The sequence below is a fragment of the Embiotoca jacksoni genome, unplaced genomic scaffold, assembly GCF_022577435.1.
Source record: "Embiotoca jacksoni isolate LCO1_2020_lvr unplaced genomic scaffold, fEmbJac1.0.p SCAF_11, whole genome shotgun sequence".
In the NCBI taxonomy this organism is placed as follows: domain Eukaryota; kingdom Metazoa; phylum Chordata; class Actinopteri; family Embiotocidae; genus Embiotoca; species Embiotoca jacksoni.
The window spans coordinates 99,030-120,923 of NW_027185241.1; the positions used below are offsets into that span (position 1 = coordinate 99,030).

A 21,894-nucleotide genomic window follows, 5' to 3' on the forward strand; every position below is an offset into this window, starting at 1 on the left:
TGATCAGCATTTTAGGTAACAGCACTGAAAAAGATATTCAAACATGAAATCCCTCTTTGTAAAACACACAATATGTGCTTGGCTGATAAATTGAACTTCCTGTTGTAATCTGGAGATTTGTTGGACCTGATGTCGACGGTGTGATTGATTAATGAGGTCCAAACGAGGTGAACATACTGAGACCAGATCTGTTCCTGCCTCATACTGATTGAACTTGTTATATCATCCTGAAGAATGCAGTTCCTCCTGACTTTATCAAAACTTACTGACATTTTTAATGAGAATGTTTTGAGAGAATAGAAAAAAAACAAGAAAACAGAAATATAGTTGTTCAGTATAACATTTTTATTCAACATAACAGGATAAAAACATGCATTTGCTTCTAAATAGATATCTAACATTATCTGCTGCCTCAACGTGTGAAGACTTATTTACATCAGAACACAAATGTTGAAGAAAACAGCTTTGGGAGCATTTTGTTGAGAAGTAATGCAGCGCCCTCTGTTGGCCAATTACAAAACAACAGTGTCAAAAATTACAGACAGGAAACAAATATTTTCTAATACAGATTACAGTGGGTACGGAAAGTATTCAGACCCCTTTAAATTTTTCACTCTTTGTTTCATTGCAGCCATTTGCTAAACTCAAAAAAGTTCATTTTATTTCTCATTAATGTACACTCAGCACCCCATCTTGACAGAAAAAAACAGAAATGTAGAAATTTGTGCAAATTTATTAAAAAAGAAAAACTGAAATATCACATGGTCATAAGTATTCAGACCCTTTGCTCAGTATTGAGTAGAAGCACCCTTTTGAGCTAGTACAGCCATGAGTCTTCTTGGGAATGATGCAACAAGCTTTTCACACCTGGATTTGGGGATCCTCTGCCATTCTTCCTTGCAGATCCTCTCCAGTTCCGTCAGTTTGGATGGTGAACGTTGGTGGACAGCCATTTTCAGGTCTCTCCAGAGATGCTCAATTGGGTTTAGGTCAGGGCTCTGGCTGGGCCAGTCAAGAATGGTCACAGAGTTGTTCCGAAGCCACTCCTTTGTTATTTTAGCTGTGTGCTTAGGGTCATTGTCTTGTTGGAAGGTGAACCTTCGGCCCAGTCTGAGGTCCAGAGCACTCTGGAAGAGGTTTTCTTCCAGGATATCGCTGTACTTGGCCGCATTCATCTTTCCTTCAATTGCAATCCCTGTAGCTGAAAAACACCCCCATAGCATGATGCTGCCACCACCATGTTTCACTGTTGGGATTGTATTGGGCAGGTGATGAGCAGTGCCTGGTTTTCTCCACACATACCACTTAGAATTAACGCCAAAAAGTTCAATCTTGGTCTCATCAGACCAGAGAATGTTATTTCTCATAGTCTGGGAGTCCTTCATGTGTTTTTTGGCAAACTCTATGCGGGCTTTCATATGTCTTGCACTGAGGAGAGGCTTCCGTCGGGCCACTCTGCCATAAAGCCCCGACTGGTGGAGGGCTGCACTGATAGTTGACTTTGTGGAACTTTCTCCCATCTCCCTACTGCATCTCTGGAGCTCAGCCACAGTGATCTTTGGGTTCTTCTTTACCTCTCTCACCAAGGCTCTTCTCCCACGATTGCTCAGTTTAGCTGGACGGCCAGGTCTAGGAAGAGTTCTGGTCGTACCAAACTTCTTCCATTTAAGGATTATGGAGGCCACTGTGCTCTTAGGAACCTTGAGTGCTGCAGAAATTATTTTGTAACCTTGGCCAGATCTGTGCCTTGCCACAATTCTGTCTCTGAGCTCCTTGGACAGTTCCTTCGACCTCATGATTCTCATTTGCTCTGACATGCACTGTGAGCTGTAAGGTCTTATATAGACAGGTGTGTGCCTTTCCTAATCAAGTCCAATCAGTTTAATTAAACACAGCTGGACTCCAATGAAGGAGTAGAACCATCTCAAGGAGGATCAGAAGAAATGGACAGCATGTGAGTTAAATATGAGTGTCACAGCAAAGGGTCTGAATACTTATGACCATGTGATATTTCAGTTCTTCTTTTTTAATAAATTTGCACAAATTTCTACATTTCTGTTTTTTTCTGTCAAGATGGGGTGCTGAGTGTACATTAATGAGAAATAAAATGAACTTTTTTGATTTTAGCAAATGGCTGCAATGAAACAAAGAGTGAAAAATTTAAAGGGGTCTGAATACTTTCCGTACCCACTGTATATGTGTTTGTTTTTGTTTTTTCCAAATATGTACACAAAGTACCTTAAACAAACAGCTATTAAAAGTAGCACGCTTTAATTTTACTTCTAAGTTTTTGTTTTTACAAAAATATTAAACGTGATATTTCAAGAAATCTTCATATTTTGACATTATTAAGCCAGTTGGCATTATCTTACATAAGATTAATCTTTGCAGACTATCAAGTTACCTTCTGAATTTGACTCAAACAGACAAAGACTTCTGTTCACAGATCCAATTGTTCCTGTTGGTGCAATTCACTGATTTCCATCCATCGTTAGTTACAGAAATTGCACAGTGACCATCAGTCGGGTTTTCTATCCAGGAGCTGAGGAAAACAAAACATCAGTTAGATCCAGAGTCAAGATTTTATCATTCAAAGTGTTTAGAAATGCGTCTCTTACCTGTCAGCCAGATCACTTCCATCGACCCACTTCCATTTTCCACCATCAGCTTTCAGTCCAATCCAGTACCCTTCGTTTCCTGGACGGTTATAGCTGTTATCACGGACATATGTCTGAGGACAACAGAGGAAAAGGATCAGAGATATTTACTTACTTTAATAAACTCACTGTGACCAACAGACTCGGCGTGTTTTCAGATCTTCAGAAAATACATTTTCATTTAATATAAGCTGTCATTACCTTTTCTTCTGCATTATCTACAACCACCAAATCAGAATTCCTTATTGTGCAGTTTTCTCGAGCTTCTTCCCAGGTTTTCCGATCGGTAGAAGACTGATAGTTTAAAACCACATAACAACTGGACTGGAACAGAATCCAGCCCGGCTGACAAGAGTTACAATGTCGTGCTGAAATAACAGAGATCAACTAATAATCAACTTTACTGTCTCGTTATATCAAGATTCAATATTTTTATAACTAATGGGATCCCAACATACCACCATCTTTTCTGGGACAGTAGGCATCAATGCTCCACTGAGCTCGACTGATGTTGAGCTCATTCCCCTTTGCCTCCATGTCCTTTATTTGATTTGTAAGGTTTCTATTCTCCATCTCCAGCTCCTGGTTTTGTGTCTCCAGCTCCTGGTTTTGTTTCTCCAGGTTCATCTTTTCTGCTGTCAGCTTGGCGTTGTTTTCAGAAATGACCGAGGTAACTTAAAGTCAAACGTACAGGAAGATAGTTGGCAGTGAGCTGATATTGGATAACAAATTAACAAAAATCAAACAACTTTGACTTAAACTGAAAGTCAGATAAAATGCATCTTTGTTCAGAACTATTTCACAATAACGACATAGAAATATTTGTTTACGTATGAGTTATACTTACAATATATTTGAAGGGCTACAATAACAAACAGTATCAACCAACTCACTGCTATTGTTGGAAAAGAATAAGTGAAAGAGGAAGACTTCTTGTCTGACAAAGAAATAAACAAAAACATTTAGCTGAAAAAAAATCAACATGAAACTTTAAAAAAGTTCAATCTGCTGTTATAATATTTGTGCAGTAAATTGTGTTAATAACCTGCAGTGGCTGTTATTTTGTCCACAGTACAAACTGCTGCATTTTCAAAGTCACCTTCCTCAAGTTCCTCTGAAACAAATCAAACATAAGTTCTCAAAGATCTGCAGTAAATTAAACATTATTTCCAGAATCAGCAGACTGAGAAAATCATGATACAAATTAAAACATAAAGTCAATCGTGACATCTGAAATTAATTTGACCAAAGTGTTGTGATGATCATCATTATGAAAATGAATAAAATAAGATTCTGCTTCACAAAAGATGAGACGCTTGTGAAGTTTGAATCTGTCAGAAAGCATCCTACCTGCAGATAAAGAAACATTTGGATTTCTAAAATTGACCGTCAGCGTCTGTGTTTTTCTGTTCATCCTGGAAAAAGCATCAAGTTCACCAGCGATTGAGCTGCATATGAAGGCTGAAATGGAAACGCTGGTGCAGTGATGTTAAACTTTACAAGGAAGTTTGTGGGTTTTTGGGTGTGTTTTGAAGTTGAGCCTTTTTTTAAAAACTTGTGGTCAGTTGTTGTGAGGGGAAGTTTTCTCAGTTGAATTTTACTTCTAAAATACACAGTTTTTTGTTTCATCAAAGCAGAACTCGATCAGTAATATGATTGTGTTACATGTTGTTTTTCTGACCAATGATGATTGAATAAATGTCTGAATTCAGGTAAGCTGACCAGCCTGGATGGACTGCCATTTAAAATTCAGACACAGAACACATCCACACGCTGATCTCCAACGGCACCGATTAAACACAAATGTTTAAATATCTGCAGCAAATTAGTCCGTATTTATAGAATCACTCCCAATGTGCTCGGCAGCCTGGAAAAATCATGGTAATAAATGTAAAGATGAAAAGGATTTTTTTTTTTAACTCTTCAAATGTATTTAATGCCAAAGTTACACTGTGTTGTTGTGCTTTAAAAAGGCATCATGCATTACAGAAATATGATTCTGCTACACAAAAGAGTGTCCGTGAAAAGCTCGTGAAATGTTTACTCTCCTTGCAGAAAGAGGAACATCTGGACTTTTTAAAGTAAGTCTGAGTCATGTACAAAGTTTAAAATACCAGTTTTAATCTTGATATAGAAGCGTGTGGTTTTTAGTTCTGTTTTGAAGGTGTGACAGTTGGTGTTTGCTGAGAAACTAACGCTCAGTTGTGATGAGAAGTCTTATTTATTAATAGTTTGAACTCACACAGTGTGTCTGCAGCATCTTCTCAGGCTGCTGCAGTTCATCAGTGCTGGAAGAAGTATTCAGGTCCTTTACTTATGTAAAAGTAGCAACACAACGTGTATCTACTTCACGACAGGTAAAAATCCTACATTCAAAACATTGCTTTAGTAAAAACATGAGTATTAACAGTTAAATTTACTTAACATATCAAACAGCAACAGTTTAGAAAAGATTCCCTGTTAGTGTTTTATGATGGGTTTGGATTAATATTACTGTTCTATCAATGTGCATTTTTAATGCTGCTGTTATTTAAAGTTAAACTAATTTGTACCACTTGACTGTTCAGCAATTTAACGTACAGTTATGCGTTATATTCTATATAGTCATCATGTGTTTGTAGTACTGCTGTCCTGTGAGAACCACTCATCTCTAAAAACAACAATCTGAGAAAAACATCCCTGTTTTCAGCTTTGTGACGATGTGTTTTTTTTTTTAAATACTTTATTTAGAAGTAGGAACATATAATCCTTCACTTTTTCTGAAAAGTTCCAATTCGATTCACCAAAATTTGGAGAGACATGGTTTTCACTGGACAAGAAGGATATGAAAAATTGTAATCTTAAAAGTAACTTGTAACTAAAGCTGTCAAACCTCTGAGATGTGGTCGAATAGAAGTATGAAGCTTCACAACAGGAAATACTAAAGTAAAAGTACAAGTATCTCAAATTTGTACTTAAGTATTTGAGTAAATGTACTTGGTTACATTCCACCACCATCTTTTATCAAATGCAAGTGACTTTGATCATCAGAGTTTATCCCAGCATGCACTGCATAACAGGCAGGAAAAGAACAGCATCAACACGCAAACTGACTCACCTGCAGACACATGTGAATGTAACCCTTGCTGTTGCAGCACGTAATCTTTTACTAAAGGGTAATCTATGATGCTAACCCTGGCACTACTATCTATGTAACATCAGTATCTGAGGTTCTTTAACAGTTCAGGCCAAGCTTTTTTCAGGTTACCTTGGTTACGGTTCACTTCATTTCAATTACTCGGTTGGGTAAGGAGATTGGTGGTAGCAACTCTATACAAGAGCAATGAGACCTCCAGCCCACAAAGCACACACACAACCAATGATTCAATGATGAGGGAATATATTTACAGAATTATTTAAACCATTTCACTTGAACAATACCTTTAAATCTCACATTAACTCAACTTCAGCTCTTAACAACAAAATGAATTCCACTGAACTCAAATAACTGTGTAACAAAAATTGGATAAACAACCATTGAATTGCATATTATGACAAATAATCACTCAAATCAGGTATAAACCTCTGAACTCTGTTAAACCCAAAATAATTCAGTTGTTAGATCTTAATAGTCTGTTTTAGTCCTTTACAGTTGTCAGTCAAAGTAGGTCTCATTTATATCTTTGGAAGTTCCTTAACGTTCAACAGTTCACCATTAGTCTCTTCCAACGGATTTCTGGTTGTTTGTTTGAATCCAAAACAACTCTGAGATCTCAGAAAACAAAGTGCCAATAAAATTGGATCCTTTATATTTCTCGGTGAAGATCCAGACAGGATAGCAGATGAAGCAGCTCGTAGTCACTTGATGAATCCCTAAAAAAAAAAAAAACAGCCTGCACACAAGTGTGCAGAACATCATCATATAGTCCGAGTTTCCTCTTTTTCCATCACATTAGATTTACACAAAACTTTCACAACTTTAAACACTTGTGACTAAATTATCTCATTTTGCCTCAATTTCAAGCAATACACTTGGCAATCAACATACTTTTACAACATATGCAGTAACTTTAACAAAAATTCAACACACACACACACACACACACACACACACACACACACACACACACAGTTATGTGCTTCATTCACATCATCCAAAATGTTGTTATCCTGGCTGGTTTTGCTTCGCTATGTTCCTCAAAGTAAATTACTCCCAATTCTCTGACACAAACTTAGTTAACAAGATAACCTCAGGTAGCAACTCACCTGGATAATCCACTTCATTGAAGAAACGCCCGACGGAGTTCGTCCCGGTGAGAACTTCTCCCTCGACAGCTCCGCTGCAGCTCAGCATGTAACTCACTTACAATACTGTTAAATTCACTCGATATCTCTTGGGAATCTCAAAATATCTGACTTTGCTCCAAATCTTGTCTGCCTCCTGCACCTGTCTTAGCTGCGGGGTCTCCGGTAGGTGAGTGCGTGGTTCAGAGAGTGGGAGGGGGGGCTAAGGGCTCTGCTACGTTCAGACCACCAGCTGGTTTGGTGAGACGTTTAGGGAACGTCTGTAAATTGGGAAACTGAATGTTACCCGGGTTACGTGAACATGGGAGAACACGTGACCTCGACAGAGAAGAGCTTCCATCACCCTCAAATCCAGGACCCCCGGTGTACAGTGACCACTGATCCTTTTTGATGACCAGGAAGAAAAATTAGTGCAAAACAGGTTTTGACTTGATCAGCATTTTAGGTAACAGCACTGAAAAAGATATTCAAACATGAAATCCCTCTTTGTAAAACACACAATATGTACTTGGCTGATAAATTGAACTTCCTGTTGTAATCTGGAGATTTGTTGGAGCTGATGTCGACGGTGTGATTGATTAATGAGGTCCAAACGTGGTGAACATACTGAGACCAGATCTGTTCCTGCCTCATACTGATTGAACTTGTTATATCATCCTGAAGAATGCAGTTCATCCTGACTTTATCAAAACTTAATGACATTTTTAATGAGAAGTTTTGAGAGAGATTAGAAAAAAAACAAGAAAACAGAAATATTGTTGTTCAGTTTAACATTTTTATTCAACATAACAGGATAAAAACATGCATGCTCTCCTAAATAGATATCTAACATTATCTGCTGCCTCAACGTGTGAAGACTTATTTACATCAGAATACAAATGTTGAAGAAAACAGCTTTGGTAGCATTTTGTTGAGAAGTAATGCAGCGCCCTCTGTTGGCCAATCACCGGCAACAGTGTTAAAAATTACACAAGAAACAAATATTTTCTAATATCTAAATTAATACATAATATCTGTTTTTGTTTTTATTTTTTTCAAATACGTACACAAAATACCTTAAACAAACAGCTGTTAAAAGTAGCACACTTTAATTTTACTTCTATGTTTTGGTTTTTACAAAAATATTAAATGTGATATTTCAAGAAATCTTTATATTTTGAAATTATTAAACCAGTTGGCATTATCTTACATAAGATTAATCTTTGCAGACTATCAAGTTATCTTCTGAAGTTTGACTCAAACAGACAAAGCTTTCTGTTCACAGATCCAATTGTTCCTGTTGTTACATTTCACTGATTTCCATCCTTGAGTTTGGTGAGAAATTGCACAGTGACCATCAGTCGGGGTTTCTATCCAGGAGCTGAGGAAACAAAAACATCAGTTGTATCCAGAGTCAAGATTTTATCATTCAAAGTGTTTAGAAATGCGTCTCTTACCTGTCAGCCAGATCACTTCCATCGACCCACTTCCATTTTCTACCATCAGCTTTCAGTCCAATCCAGTACCCTTCGTTTCCTGGACGGTGATAGCTGTTATCACTGACATTTTTCTGAGGACAACAGAGGAAAATGGATCAGAGATATTTACTTACTTTAATAAACTCACTGTGACCAACAGACTCAGCGTGTGTTCAGATCTTCAGAAAATACATTTTCATTTTCAATATGCTGTCATTACCTTTTCTTCTGCATTATCTACAACCACCAAATCAGAACTCATTATTTTGCAGTTTTCTCGAGCTTCTTCCCAGGTTTTCCGATCGGTAGAAGTCTTGTAGTCCAAAACCACATAGCAACTGGACTGGAACAGAATCCAGCCCGGCTGACAAGATTTACACTGTCTTCCTGAAATAACAGAGATCAACTAATAATCAACTTTACTGTCTCGTTATATCAAGATGCAACATATTTGTAACTAATGGGATCCCAACATACCGCCATCTTTTCTGGGACAGTAGGCATCAATGCTCCACTGAGCTCGACTGATGTTGAGCTCATTCCCCTTTGTCGTCATGTCGTTTATTTGATTTGTAAGGTTTCTCTTCTCCATCTCCAGCTCCTGGTTTTGCATCGTGAGGTTCATCTTTTCTGCCGTGAGATTTATGACATTGCTCTCTAAGACAGCAAAGGCTCGTGTCAGGTTGTCAAACTGGACTTTCAGATTGATGTAGTCCTCCCTTAAATTGTTGTTGAGGTTTGTCAGGTTGCGATTCATTTCCAGAAGAGTATTTTCGTTGTTTTCCTGACTTAATGTAGCAACCGTAAAATGAAAAGTAGCTTCTTATGGGAAAGTAAGCAGTTTTTGTATTGTTCATTTTGCTTTTGTTATTTCATCACAGATCAAAGCTGCTTCCTGTCTGTTGTACTTCAGGTTTGCCAGCCTTTTGGGAGCTATAAGCTAAGATTGTGTTTTTTCTATTTCAGAGAACAACAAAAAAGCCGCAAAAAGACCAACACTCACAATGTGTTAAGCCATCTTTCAATATTTCCCAGCTTCCCCCATTGGTTTACACAAAATTCGCTCAAAACAGTTTAACAATGTAGTTTTAAGTAAAAATGACTGAAACAACATTCAATGGTAAATATTTTGTGGACTTTTTTTTTTTTTAGCCAATGATTTCGTGTTCTAAACTTTTCCCTGTTACCAAGAAACCCAACAGCAGGTGTAGATTTATTATTTGGCCTGATGTTTCCCAACATGGTGAATTACATGGCTATTATTAAGGCAAAATGTGCAATAATTGGTTACACAGTACTGAAAATATATATTGTATGAAAAAAAACCTGTGTTATACTATCTTCATACATTTGACCATGAATTATTGTGTCCAGTAATTCACTTTGTTCTTGACAGATTTAGAAAACTAAAAGCAGAAACTTATGGTATGTAAAACAATCTGATATCACATGACGGTAACAGAAGAAATATTATTCTATAAGGGTCTGCCTTGTGTCTAAGTTCGTGCATGGACTGTCTGTTTTACATACTTACTGTAGACACAGATTGCTATGATGCCCAACAGCAAAATGACACAGAAAGTCACCAAGCAACAAGCCAAGAGCCGATAGTGGCGACGTCGTCCGTCTGCTTTCTTGTCTGGCAGGAATCGGATAGACAAACATATAAATACGTGGCTTTAGAAGTCGGAGTTCATGAAATAACGTGGGTAACCAAAGTTACAGTCTTTTTCAGTCCAACATTTCCTCTTTACCTTGCCATCGCCAAAGAAGGTATTTTAAACTTAGTAAGTTAGAAACAGGAAGTATAAAAACTTTTAAATCAGACTGTGAAAACCTCAAATTAACTTAAATTCAACATGAGATTGCATTTGTACACAAAACAATGTTTTGCAATGAAACACATGAGAAAGGAAACGCTTCATGACCATTATGTATTATTAATGTTCACGTGGGACACTTAAAGGAAAGATTTACAATTTCTCAAATGTTTTAGAGATAAATTCTTTCAGACATTGTGCTACAGATGAACCAGGTTGTAGGCAGAAGTGGACATAGCCTCCATTCCTATTAGGCCAACCCAGTAATATCGACAAATATAACGCTGTAATGTATTTAAGCATCTCATTGTTTGTTTATTTTTTGCTAAGTAATCTGTCCTTCAGATATGATAAGAATTGATAGATGTTGAAAATATAGTCATCAGTTGTCATTCAATTAAAGGTGATAATCTTAAAAATATATATTTATAAGAACATTTGTAAAACTCTTAAATCATGTTTCAATCGCATTTTGGGTTTCCGGTCGATAAGGGTTCACTAAAGTTTACAGATTGTGACCCGTCCAAACACATATTTTGGAGCTTGCCTGACTGAATGTTTACCAAATCAACTACTATACAATCATATATTTTTGACTTTTCTTAAATGATTTCTGCTGATTTAAATAAACCAATTTATTACAAACAACAATTATTCCACAACATGGCGGTCAGTCAGAAGTTTTACACGTGTTGGTTTGTGTGTTTGTTTGTTTGTTTGATATCACAAAGCCGATATCAGCACCAAATGTTCTCAGACTCACCTGTGTTTTGTTTTTGTGTTCTTTTACAACTTACCATTTGTGTCTGGACTTTGTTCGGTTGAGTTCTTTTTCTCCTTCACTTCATCGTACACAGTTTCCTCTTCGTTTTTAGCTGAAAGGTTAAAAGTTTAAATAGTGTACAGTGGTTAAATATTAACAGTTCACTATAATCAACAATGAGATAAAAAAAAAAAAAAAAAAAAAAGAACAATGACAAACTGCTTGGTTAAGTTAGCTAAATATGTAACCTGATCCGACACCAGTACAATAAATTAATATTTAATACGAGGAGGGTCACATAAACAAAGACTCTGTTCTGAAGCCAAAGTCTGAGAATATCTTTTCTAGTCGCTCTGTACTTTTAAAAGTTGACTTACCTTCCGGTCGGGATCGGTTCTTATTTTTGAATACAACTGAAGCGTAGTTAACGTCCTCCGCCATCGCGACAACCTTTCTGTTGAGTCTATCTGACTTGTAGTCAAAGAAGTACCACTGTAATTGAGCCACAGAGACTCACAAGAAGAGAAGTGGTTGTTTCCTCTGTTGAGGTGAATCTGTCTCTCACGGCATTGAAATATATCAACTTCTGCTTTTCTTGAGAAAGTCATTTGTATGCACGACAGTCCGGATGTCAACTTCAACCCAACACTGTGTTCCTGTTCCATAATCAGCTTGATATAAAATATATTATTACAATGAGTATATAACATGGTATAACAAGATTACTAAGATGTAACAAGGACTTTGGATGTTTTCTTGGTTTTGTGTAAAACACCAATAACCAATTGAATTTACCCATCTGCTGTTGTGTTTTTTTTTTTGTTTTCTCTGCATCATTACTCACATGGTCTCACACCTTTACTGCAGATTGCTCCGGTCTGAACTCTTCTTTTGTGGCCGTCGATGCACGTATAAATGTTCCTGTAATACTGAGTATAGCATTGTTAAGAGATACACTCACCTCACCCCAACACGTGGAGGCAGATGGCCGCCCACCTCGACAGAGAAGAGCTTCCATCACCCTCAAAACCAGGACCCCCGGTGTACAGTGACCACTGATCCTTTTTGCTGACCAGGAAGAACAATTAGTGCAAAACAGGTTTTGACTTGATCAGCATTTTAGGCAACAGCACTGAAAAAGATATACAAGCATGAAATCCCTCTTTGTAAAACACACAATACTGTATGTGCTGAGCTGATAAATTGAACTTCCTGTTGAAATCTGGAGATTTGTTGGAGCTGATGTTGACGGTGTGATTGATTAATGAGGTCCAAACGTGGTGAACATACTGGGACCAGATCTGTTCCTGCCTCATACTGATTGAACTTGTTATATCATCCTGAAGAATGCAGTTCATCCTGACTTCATCAAAACTTCCTGATATTTTTAATGAGACTGTTTTGAGATTCGAAAAAAAAACAAAGAAAACAGAAATATTGTTGTTCAGTTTAACATTTTTAAACAACATAACGGGATAAAAACACACATTTTCTTCTAAATAGATATCTAACATTATCTGCTGCCTCAACCTGTGAAGACTTATTTACATCAGAATACAAATGTTGAAGAAAACAGCTTTGGAAGCATTTTGTTGAGAAGTAGTTTTTTGTTGGCCAATCAGCAGCAAGAGTTTAAAACATTATACAGGAAACAAATATTTTCTAATATCTATTCATACGTTAGATCTGTGTTTGTTTTTTTTCCAAATATGGACAAAAAGTACGCAAGTTGAGCCTCTATTTCAAAACTTGTGGTCAGTTGTTGTGAGGGGAAGTTTTCTAATTTGTCCTTTTCCATCTAAAAATACACAGTTTCTTTGTTTCATCTAATCAGAACTCGATCAGTAATATGATTGTGTTACATGTTGTTTTTCTGACCAATGATGATTGAATAAATGTCTGAATTCAGGTCAGCTGACCAGCCTGGATGGACTGCCATTTAAAATTCAGACACAGAACACATCCACACGCTGATCTCCAACGGCACCGATCAAACACAAATGTTTAAATATCTGCAGCAAATTAGTCCGTATTTATAGAATCATTCCCAATGTGCTCGGCAGCCTGGAAAAATCATGGTAATAAATGTAAAGATGAAAAGGATTTTTTTTTTTAAACTCTTCAAATGTATTTACTGCCAAAGTTACACTGTGTTGTTGTGCTTTAAAAAGGCATCATGCATTACAGAAATATGATTCTGCTACACAAAAGAGTGTAGGTGAAAAGCGTGAGAAATGTTTACTCTCCTTGCAGATAGAGGAACGTCTGGACTTTTAAAAGTAAGTCTGAGTTGTGTAGCAAGTTTAAAATACCAGTTTTAATCTTGATAGAGAAGCATGTGGTTTTTAGTTCTGTTTTGAAGGTGTGACAGTTGGTGTTTGCTGAGAAACTAATGCTCAGTTGTGATGAGAAGTCTTATTTATAAATGGTTTGAACTCACACAGTGTGTCTGCAGTATTTTCTCAGGCTGCTGCAGTTCATCAGTGCTGGAAGAAGTATTCAGGTCCTTTACTTAAAGATGCTGTAAAGTAGAAATGAAAATGAGTTTTAAGTTCATCACACCACAGAAGTATGGGTTGTTAACTACCCATCCAAATTTGAATGAAAAAAACACCGACAAGTATATTAAAGTAGGCTTTGAAATCGTGAGAAAATCATCAGTCTTCTCTGCTCTGAGACTGGGGGGGCGTGTCCTGAAGGAGCTGAAGCTCCGCCCACTCACTGGGAGGTGTTCAGTGTCCTGTAGGACAGTCCTGTGGCTGCAGTTCTTTTCCCCACTAAGCGGTCCGTCTGACATCCAACCTCTCGGAGACTTTATGCATGATGTCCCACTGGTACTCTGTCTCTCTGCTGGATGGAGCAGCCTGCTTTGGGAAAACACAATAGAATCAGAATTTATTTGTCCAATGAGTGAAACATACAGATGCATATAAATGAAGCTTGTCCCCCTGAGCTGTAACACAGGAGTCAAACTGGACACCAGAGACAGAAGACAGTGAGTCTCCAACTACTTCTAACGCACCTGCATTACAATAGTGGAGATAATAAGAATGGAGGAGTTGATTTAGTTCTGTAACGACTGTAACATGAACAACGCTGCATTACATCACATGTTAATTCATGACATCACATGTTAATTCATTACATCACGTTAATTCAAACTTTGAACCTGCTCAGGTTGAGAAGTAAGTCTTTCTCTTTCACTGATGTCCCTCCTCCTCCTCCTCGTCCTCCTCCTCCTCCTCCACATGTAGTTGGGCTCGTTTACCCCGATCGGTACCGGTACATGTAACCGAGAGGGTCGCTGATTGTAACGTTACACCGGAGTACAAAATCAACAACCCTCATTAATCAGGAGGACTAGATCTCCTCTGGTCCATGTTTACCATCACCCCCACATGTAAAATACAGAGTTACATATATTATAGTTCCTTATCGGAGCTATATTGACAAGCATAAAAAAAAATCTGCTGTTTTCGGAGCATTTTCCTCTGAACTCTGCTACGAACTCAATAGAAGCTAATTAGCACATTAGCTCCCATTTCATGAAAATAAAGTTATTCTACACCGAGTAAAATCACGTTAGCGGTTTGCACCGAGGACTAAATGTAGCAGAGTCACTGTGGAAAAGTTATCTGGTATAATTATAACAAGCACACAGAACTTCCGCTGAGTGGTGGACTGCTGGCGGCGGCGGACGGTGCCGGTGCGACCGGAGGACGAACGGCCGGGAGGGTGAAGCTCGGTTCGGCTCCGAGCTGCAGGAGAAGCCGTGTGTCCGTGAACTGCATCCGTCTCCGGTCCAAGTTGAAACTGTCCTCTGTGAAACGGTCCCTGCAGAGGCGGCTGTTGGTGTCGATCCTAACGTCTCCTTTAGCGAGGCTCTTCACGAAATCAATCCGCCTCTTTTTCCTTTCTTCATCAGGAGGGAATTTAAATAGTGATGCGGCGCTGCTTTGGAGGTTCTTGCTTCCAGGAAAGATTCACTTGCGGGTGGAGGGAGAAGTCCTGTAGCAGCCAGCTGATGGACAATAACAATCTGACTACAGCAGAGTGGGATGACCTCTTATGCAAATGAGCTCCAGGCTTTTATAGCGTTTCACCGTGAGAGGAGGAGCCATGCAGAAGGTTATATAAACCGTCTGTGCGGTAGATCGGTGACGTACTGAAGCGACCTTTTAGCCTCGCCTAAAAAAACCTGAGCTGAAGACGGATGAGAAACTGTTTAAAGGTCTAACTTACAGAGCAACTTTAACTCAAATAACTGTAAGAAAAATTGGATAAACAACCATTGAATTGCATATTATGACAAATAATCACTCAAATCAGGTATAAACCTCTGAACTCTGTTAAACCCAAAATAATTCAGTTGTTAGATCTTAATAGTCTGTTTTAGTCCTTTACAGTTGTCAGTCAAAGTAGGTCATTTATATCTTTGGAAGTTCCTTAACGTTCAACAGTTCACCATTAGTCTCTTCCAACGGATTTCTGGTTGTTTGTTTGAATCCAAAACAACTCTGAGATCTCAGAAAACAAAGTGCCAATAAAATTGGATCCTTTATATTTCTCGGTGAAGATCCAGACAGGATAGCAGATGAAGCAGCTCGTAGTCACTTGATGAATCCCTAAAAAAAAAAAACAGCCTGTACACAAGTGTGCAGAACATCATCATATAGTCAGAGTTTCCTCTTTTTCCATCACATTAGATTTACACAAAACTTTCACGACTTTAAACACTTGTGACAAAATTATCTCATTTTGCCTCAATTTCAAACAATACACTTGGCAATCAACATACTTTTACAACATATACAGTAACTTTAACAAAAATTCAACACACACACACACACACACACACACACACACACACACACACACACAGTTATGTGCTTCATTCACATCATCCAAAATGTTGTTATCCTGGCTGGTTTTGCTTCGCTATGTTCCTCAAAGTAAATTACTCCCAATTCTCTGACACAAACTTAGTTAACAAGATAACCTCAGGTAGCAACTCACCTGGATAATCCACTTCATTGAAGAAACGCCCGACGGAGTTCGTCCCGGTGAGAACTTCTCCCTCGACAGCTCCGCTGCAGCTCAGCATGTAACTCACTTACAATACTGTTAAATTCACTCGATATCTCTTGGGAATCTCAAAATATCTGACTTTGCTCCAAATCTTGTCTGCCTCCTGCACCTGTCTTAGCTGCGGGGTCTCCGGTAGGTGAGTGCGTGGTTCAGAGAGTGGGAGGGGGGGCTAAGGGCTCTGCTACGTTCAGACCACCAGCTGGTTTGGTGAGACGTTTAGGGAACGTCTGTAAATTGCGTAACTGAACATGACCTGGGTTACGTGAACATGGGAGAACACGTGACCTCGACAGAGAAGAGCTTCCATCACCCTCAAATTCAGGACCCCCGGTGTACAGTGACCACTGATCCTTTTTGATGACCAGGAAGAAAAATTAGTGCAAAACAGGTTTTGACTTGATCAGCATTTTAGGTAACAGCACTGAAAAAGATATTCAAACATGAAATCCCTCTTTGTAAAACACACAATATGTACTTGGCTGATAAATTGAACTTCCTGTTGTAATCTGGAGATTTGTTGGAGCTGATGTCGACGGTGTGATTGATTAATGAGGTCCAAACGAGGTGAACATTCTGAGACCAGATCTGTTCCTGCCTCATACTGATTGAACTTGTTATATCATCCTGAAGAATGCAGTTCATCCTGACTTTATCAAAACTTACTGACATTTTTAATGAGAATGTTTTGAGAGATTAGAAAAAAAACAAGAAAACAGAAATATTGTTGTTCAGTTTAACATTTTTATTCAACACAACAGGCTAAAAACACACATTTTCTTCTAAATAGATATCTAACATTATCTGCTGCCTCAACGTGTGAAGACTTATTTACATCAGAATACAAATGTTGAAGAAAACAGCTTTGGAAGCATTTTGTTGAGAAGCAATGCAGCGCCCTCTGTTGGCCAATCAGCTGCAACAGTGTTAAAAATTACATGCAGGAAACAAATATTTTCTAAGACAGATTAGATCTGTGTTTGTTTTTGTTTTTTCCAAATATATACACAAAGTACCTTAAACAAACAGCTGTTAATGGTAGCACACATTACTTTTACTTCTAAGTTTTGGTTCTTACAAAAATATGAAATGTGATATTACTGTAAATCTTTATATTTTGACATTATTAAGCCAGTTGGCATCATTTTATAGGTCATTAATCTTTTCAAACTATCAAGTTACCTTCTGAAGTTTGACTCAAACAGACAAAGCCTTCTGTTCACAGATCCATTTGTTCCTGTTGGTACAGTTCACTGATTTCAATCCTTCATTTTTTACAGAAATTTCACAGTGACCATCAGTCGGGTTTTCTATCCAGGAGCTGAGAAAAAAAAAAACATCAGTCGGATCAAGAGTAAAGATTTTATCATTCAGTGTTTCGAAATGTGTCTTTTACCTGTCAGCCAGATCACTTCCATTGACCCACTTCCATTTTCCATCTTCAGCTTTCAGTCCAATCCAGTACCCTTTGTTTCCTGAACTTTTCCAGCTGTTATCACTGACATATTTCTGAGGACAACAGAGGAAAAGGGATCAGAGATATTTACTTAATTTAATAAACTCACTGTGACCAACAGACTCAGCGTGTGTTCAGATCTTCAGAAAATACATTTTCATTTAATATAAGCAGTCATTACCTTTTCTTCTGCATTATCTACAACCACCAAATCAGAACTCCTTATTTTGCAGAGTTCTCGAGCTTCTTCCCAGGTTTTCCAATCGGTAGAATTCTTGTAGTCAAAAACCACATAGCAACTGGACTGGAACAGTTTCCAGCCCGGCTGACAAGAGTTACAATGTCGTGCTGAAATAACAGAGATCAACTAATAAACAACTTTACTGTCTCGTTATATCAAGATTCAATATTTTTATAACTAATGGGATCCCAACATACCACCATCTTTTCTGGGACAGTAGGCATCAATGCTCCACTGAGCTCGACTGATGTTGAGCTCATTCCCCTTTGCCTCCATGTCCTTTATTTGATTTGTAAGGTTTCTCTTCTCCATCTCCAGCTCCTGGTATTGTGTCTCCAGCTCCTGGTTTTGTGTCTCCAGCTCCTGGTTTTGTTTCTCCAGGTTCATCTTTTCTGCCGTCAGCTCAGCGTTGTTTTCAGAAATGACCGAGGTAACTTAAAGTCAAACGTACAGGAAGATAGTTGGCAGTGAGCTGATATTGGACAACAAATTAACAAAAATCAAACAAGTTTGACTTAAACTGAAAGTCAGATAAAATGCATCTTTGTTCAGAACTATTTCACAATAACGACATAGAAATATTTGTTTACTTTTGAGTTATACTTACAATATATTCGGAGGGCCACAATAACAAACAGTATCAACCAACTCACTGTTATTGTTGGAAAAGAATGAGTGAAAGAGGGAGACTTCTTGTCTGATAAAAAAATAAATAAAAACATTTAGCTGAAACAAATCAACATGAAACTTTAAAACAGTTCAATCTGCTGTTATAATATTTGCGCAGTAAATTGTGTTAATAACCTGCAGTGGCTGTTATTTTGCCCACAGTACAAACTGCTGCATTTTCATAGTCACCTTCTTCAAGTTCCTCTGAAACAAATCAAACATAAGTTCTCAATGATCTGCAGTAAATTAAACATTATTTCCAGAATCAGCAGACTGAGAAAATCATGATACAAATTAGAACATAAAGTCAATCGTCACATCTCAAATTAATTTGACCAAAGTGTCGTTATGCTCATCATTATGAAAATGAATAAAATAAGATTCTGCTTCACAAAAGATGAGACGCTTGTGAAGTTTGAATCTGTCAGAAAGCATCCTACCCGCAGAGAAAGAAACATTTGGATTTCTAAAATTGACCGTCAGCGTCTGTGTTTTTCTGTTCATCCTGGAAAAAGCATCAAGTTCACCAGCGATCGAGCTGCATATGAAGGCTGAAATGGAAACGCTGGTGCAGTGATGTTCAACTTTACAGGGAAGTTTGTGGGTTTTTGGGTGTGTTTTGAAGTTGAGTATCTATTCAAAAATTTGTGGTCAGTTGTTGTGAGGGGAAGTTTTCTCTGTTGAATTTTACTTCTAAAATATACAGTTTTTTGTTTCATCTAATCAGAACTCGATCAGTAATATGATTGTGTTACATGTTGTTTTTCTGACCAATGATGATTGAATAAATGTCTGAATTCAGGTCAGCTGACCAGCCTGGATGGACTGCCATTTAAAATTCAGACACAGAACACATCCACACGCTGATCTCCAACGGCACCGATCAAACACAAATGTTTAAATATCTGCAGCAAATTAGTCCGTATTTATAGAATCACTCCCAATGTGCTCGGCAGCCTGGAAAAATCATGGAAATAAATGTAAAGATGAAAAGGATTTTTTTTTTTAACTCTTCAAATGTATTTAATGCCAAAGTTACACTGTGTTGTTGTGCTTTAAAAAGGCATCATGCATTACAGAAATATGATTCTGCTACACAAAAGAGTGTAGGTGAAAAGCTCGTGAAATGTTTACTCTCCTTGCAGATGGAGGAACATCTGGACTTTTTAAAGTAAGTCTGAATCATGTACAAAGTTTAAAATACCAGTTTCAATCTTGATAGAGAAGGATGTGGTTTTTAGTTTCGTTTTGAAGTTGCGACAGTTGGTGTTTGGTGAGAAACTAATGTTCAGTTGTGATGAGAAGTCTTATTTATAAATAGTTTGAACTCACACAGTGTGTCTGCAGCATCTTCTCAGGCTGCTGCAGTTCATCAGTGCTGGAAGAAGTATTCAGGTCCTTTACTTAAGTAAAAGTACCAACACAACGTGTATCTACTTCACGACAAATAAAAGTCCGACGTTCAAAACATTGCTTCAGTAAAAACATGAGTATTAACAGTTAAATTTACTTAACATATCAAACAGTAACAGTTTAGAAAAGACTCCCTGTTAGTGTGTCATCATGTGTTTGTAGTACTGCTGTCCTGTGAGAACCACTCATCTCTAAAAACAACAATCTGAGAAAAACATCCCTGTTTTCAGCTTTGTGACGATGTGTTTTTTTTTTAAATAGTTTATTTAGAAGTAGGAACATATAATCCTTCACTTTTTCTGAAAAGTTCCAATTCGATTCACCAAAATTTGGAGAGACATGGTTTTCACTGGACAAGAAGGGTATGAAAAATTGTAATCTTAAAAGTAACTAAAGCTGTCAAACCTCTGATATGTGGTCGAATAGAACAATGAAGCTTCACAACAGGAAATACTAAAGTAAAAGTACATGTATCTCAAATTTGTACTTAAGTATTTGAGTAAATGTACTTGGTTACATTCCACCACCGTCTTTTATCAAATGCAAGTGACTTTGATCATCAGAGTTTATCCCAGCATGCACTGCATAACAGGCAGGAAAAGAACAGCATCAACACGCAGACAAACTGACTCACCTGCAGACACATGTGAATGTAACCCTTGCTGTTGCAGCACGTAATCTTTTACTAAAGGGTAATCTATGATGCTAACCCTGGCACTACTATCTATGTAACATCAGTATCTGAGGTTCTTTAACAGTTCAGGCCAAGCTTTTTTCAGGTTACCTTGGTTACAGTTCACTTCATTTCAATTACTCGGTTGGGTAAGGACATTGGTGGTAGCAACTCTATACAAGAGCAATGAGACCTCCAGCCCACAAAGCACACACACAACCAATGATTCAATGATGAGGGAATATATTTACAGAATTATTTAAACCATTTCACTTGAACAATACCTTTAAATCTCACATTAACTCAACTTCAGCTCTTAACAACAAAATGAATTCCACTGAACTCAAATAACTGTGTAACAAAAATTGGATAAACAACCATTGAATTGCATATTATGACAAATAATCACTCAAATCTGGTATAAACCTCTGAACTCTGTTAAACCCAAAGCAATTCAGTTGTTAGATCTTAATAGTCTGTTTTAGACCTTTACAGTTGTCAGTCAAAGTAGGTCTCATTTATATCTTTGGAAGTTCCTTAACGTTCAACAGTTCACCATTAGTCTCTTCCAACGGATTTCCGGTTGTTTGTTTGAATCCAAAACAACTCTGAGATCTCAGAAAACAAAGTGCCAATAAAATTGGATCCTTTATATTTCTCGGTGAAGATCCAGACAGGATAGCAGATGAAGCAGCTCGTCGTCACTTGATGAATCCCTAAACAAAAAAAACAGCCTGTACACAAGTGTGCAGAACATCATCATATAGTCAGAGTTTCCTCTTTTTCCATCACATTAGATTTACACAAAACTTTCACAACTTTAAACACTAGTGACTAAATTATCTCATTTTGCCTCAATTTCAAACAATACACTTGGCAATCAACATACTTTTACAACATATACAGTAACTTTAACAAAAATTCAACACACACGTACACACACACACACACACACACACACACACAGTTATGTGCTTCATTCACATCATCCAAAATGTTGTTATCATGGCTGGTTTTGCTTCGCTATGTTCCTCAAAGTAAATTACTCCCAATTCTCTGACACAAACTTAGTTAACAAGATAACCTCAGGTAGCAACTCACCTGGATAATCCACTTCATTGAAGAAACGCCCGACGGAGTTCGTCCCGGTGAGAACTTCTCCCTCGACAGCTCCGCTGCAGCTCAGCATGTAACTCACTTACAATACTGTTAAATTCACTCGATATCTCTTGGGAATCTCAAAATATCTGACTTTGCTCCAAATCTTGTCTGCCTCCTGCACCTGTCTTAGCTGCGGGGTCTCCGGTAGGTGAGTGCGTGGTTCAGAGAGTGGGAGGGGGGGCTAAGGGCTCTGCTACGTTCAGACCACCAGCTGG

General features: G+C 37.9%; 2 protein-coding genes and 2 long non-coding RNA genes across 5 annotated transcripts; all 4 read right to left on the bottom strand.

Moving 5' to 3' along the window:
- Positions 1–481: 481 nt before the first annotated feature.
- On the bottom strand, positions 482–21,894 carry LOC138192816 (asialoglycoprotein receptor 2-like). The gene is made up of 8 exons (XM_069140499.1): positions 21,620–21,894; positions 18,568–18,636; positions 18,371–18,460; positions 17,961–18,197; positions 17,704–17,870; positions 17,463–17,575; positions 2,405–2,542; positions 482–501 (listed from the first exon to the last, which is right to left on the bottom strand). The coding sequence occupies exons 1-7, from the start codon at positions 21,705–21,707 to the stop codon at positions 2,419–2,421; spliced, it is 888 nt and encodes a 295-aa protein (XP_068996600.1). The 5' UTR covers positions 21,708–21,894; the 3' UTR covers positions 482–501; positions 2,405–2,418.
- LOC138192862 (uncharacterized) lies at positions 6,020–7,261 on the bottom strand. The gene is made up of 2 exons (XR_011177839.1): positions 6,903–7,261; positions 6,020–6,509 (listed from the first exon to the last, which is right to left on the bottom strand). It is a non-coding gene; the product is annotated as an uncharacterized lncRNA (long non-coding RNA).
- Positions 7,865–11,572, bottom strand: LOC138192825 (natural killer cells antigen CD94-like). Of its 2 annotated transcripts, none has more exons than XM_069140515.1 (7): positions 11,359–11,572; positions 11,016–11,093; positions 9,933–10,037; positions 8,876–9,028; positions 8,619–8,785; positions 8,378–8,490; positions 7,865–8,301 (listed from the first exon to the last, which is right to left on the bottom strand). In XM_069140515.1, the coding sequence occupies exons 1-7, from the start codon at positions 11,420–11,422 to the stop codon at positions 8,178–8,180; spliced, it is 804 nt and encodes a 267-aa protein (XP_068996616.1). In that variant the 5' UTR covers positions 11,423–11,572; the 3' UTR covers positions 7,865–8,177. The 2 variants fall into 2 exon arrangements, with proteins under 2 accessions (XP_068996616.1, XP_068996608.1); XM_069140507.1 differs by having other exon boundaries at positions 8,876–9,055.
- On the bottom strand, positions 13,246–16,295 carry LOC138192846 (uncharacterized). The gene is made up of 3 exons (XR_011177836.1): positions 15,998–16,295; positions 13,704–13,848; positions 13,246–13,502 (listed from the first exon to the last, which is right to left on the bottom strand). It is a non-coding gene; the product is annotated as an uncharacterized lncRNA (long non-coding RNA).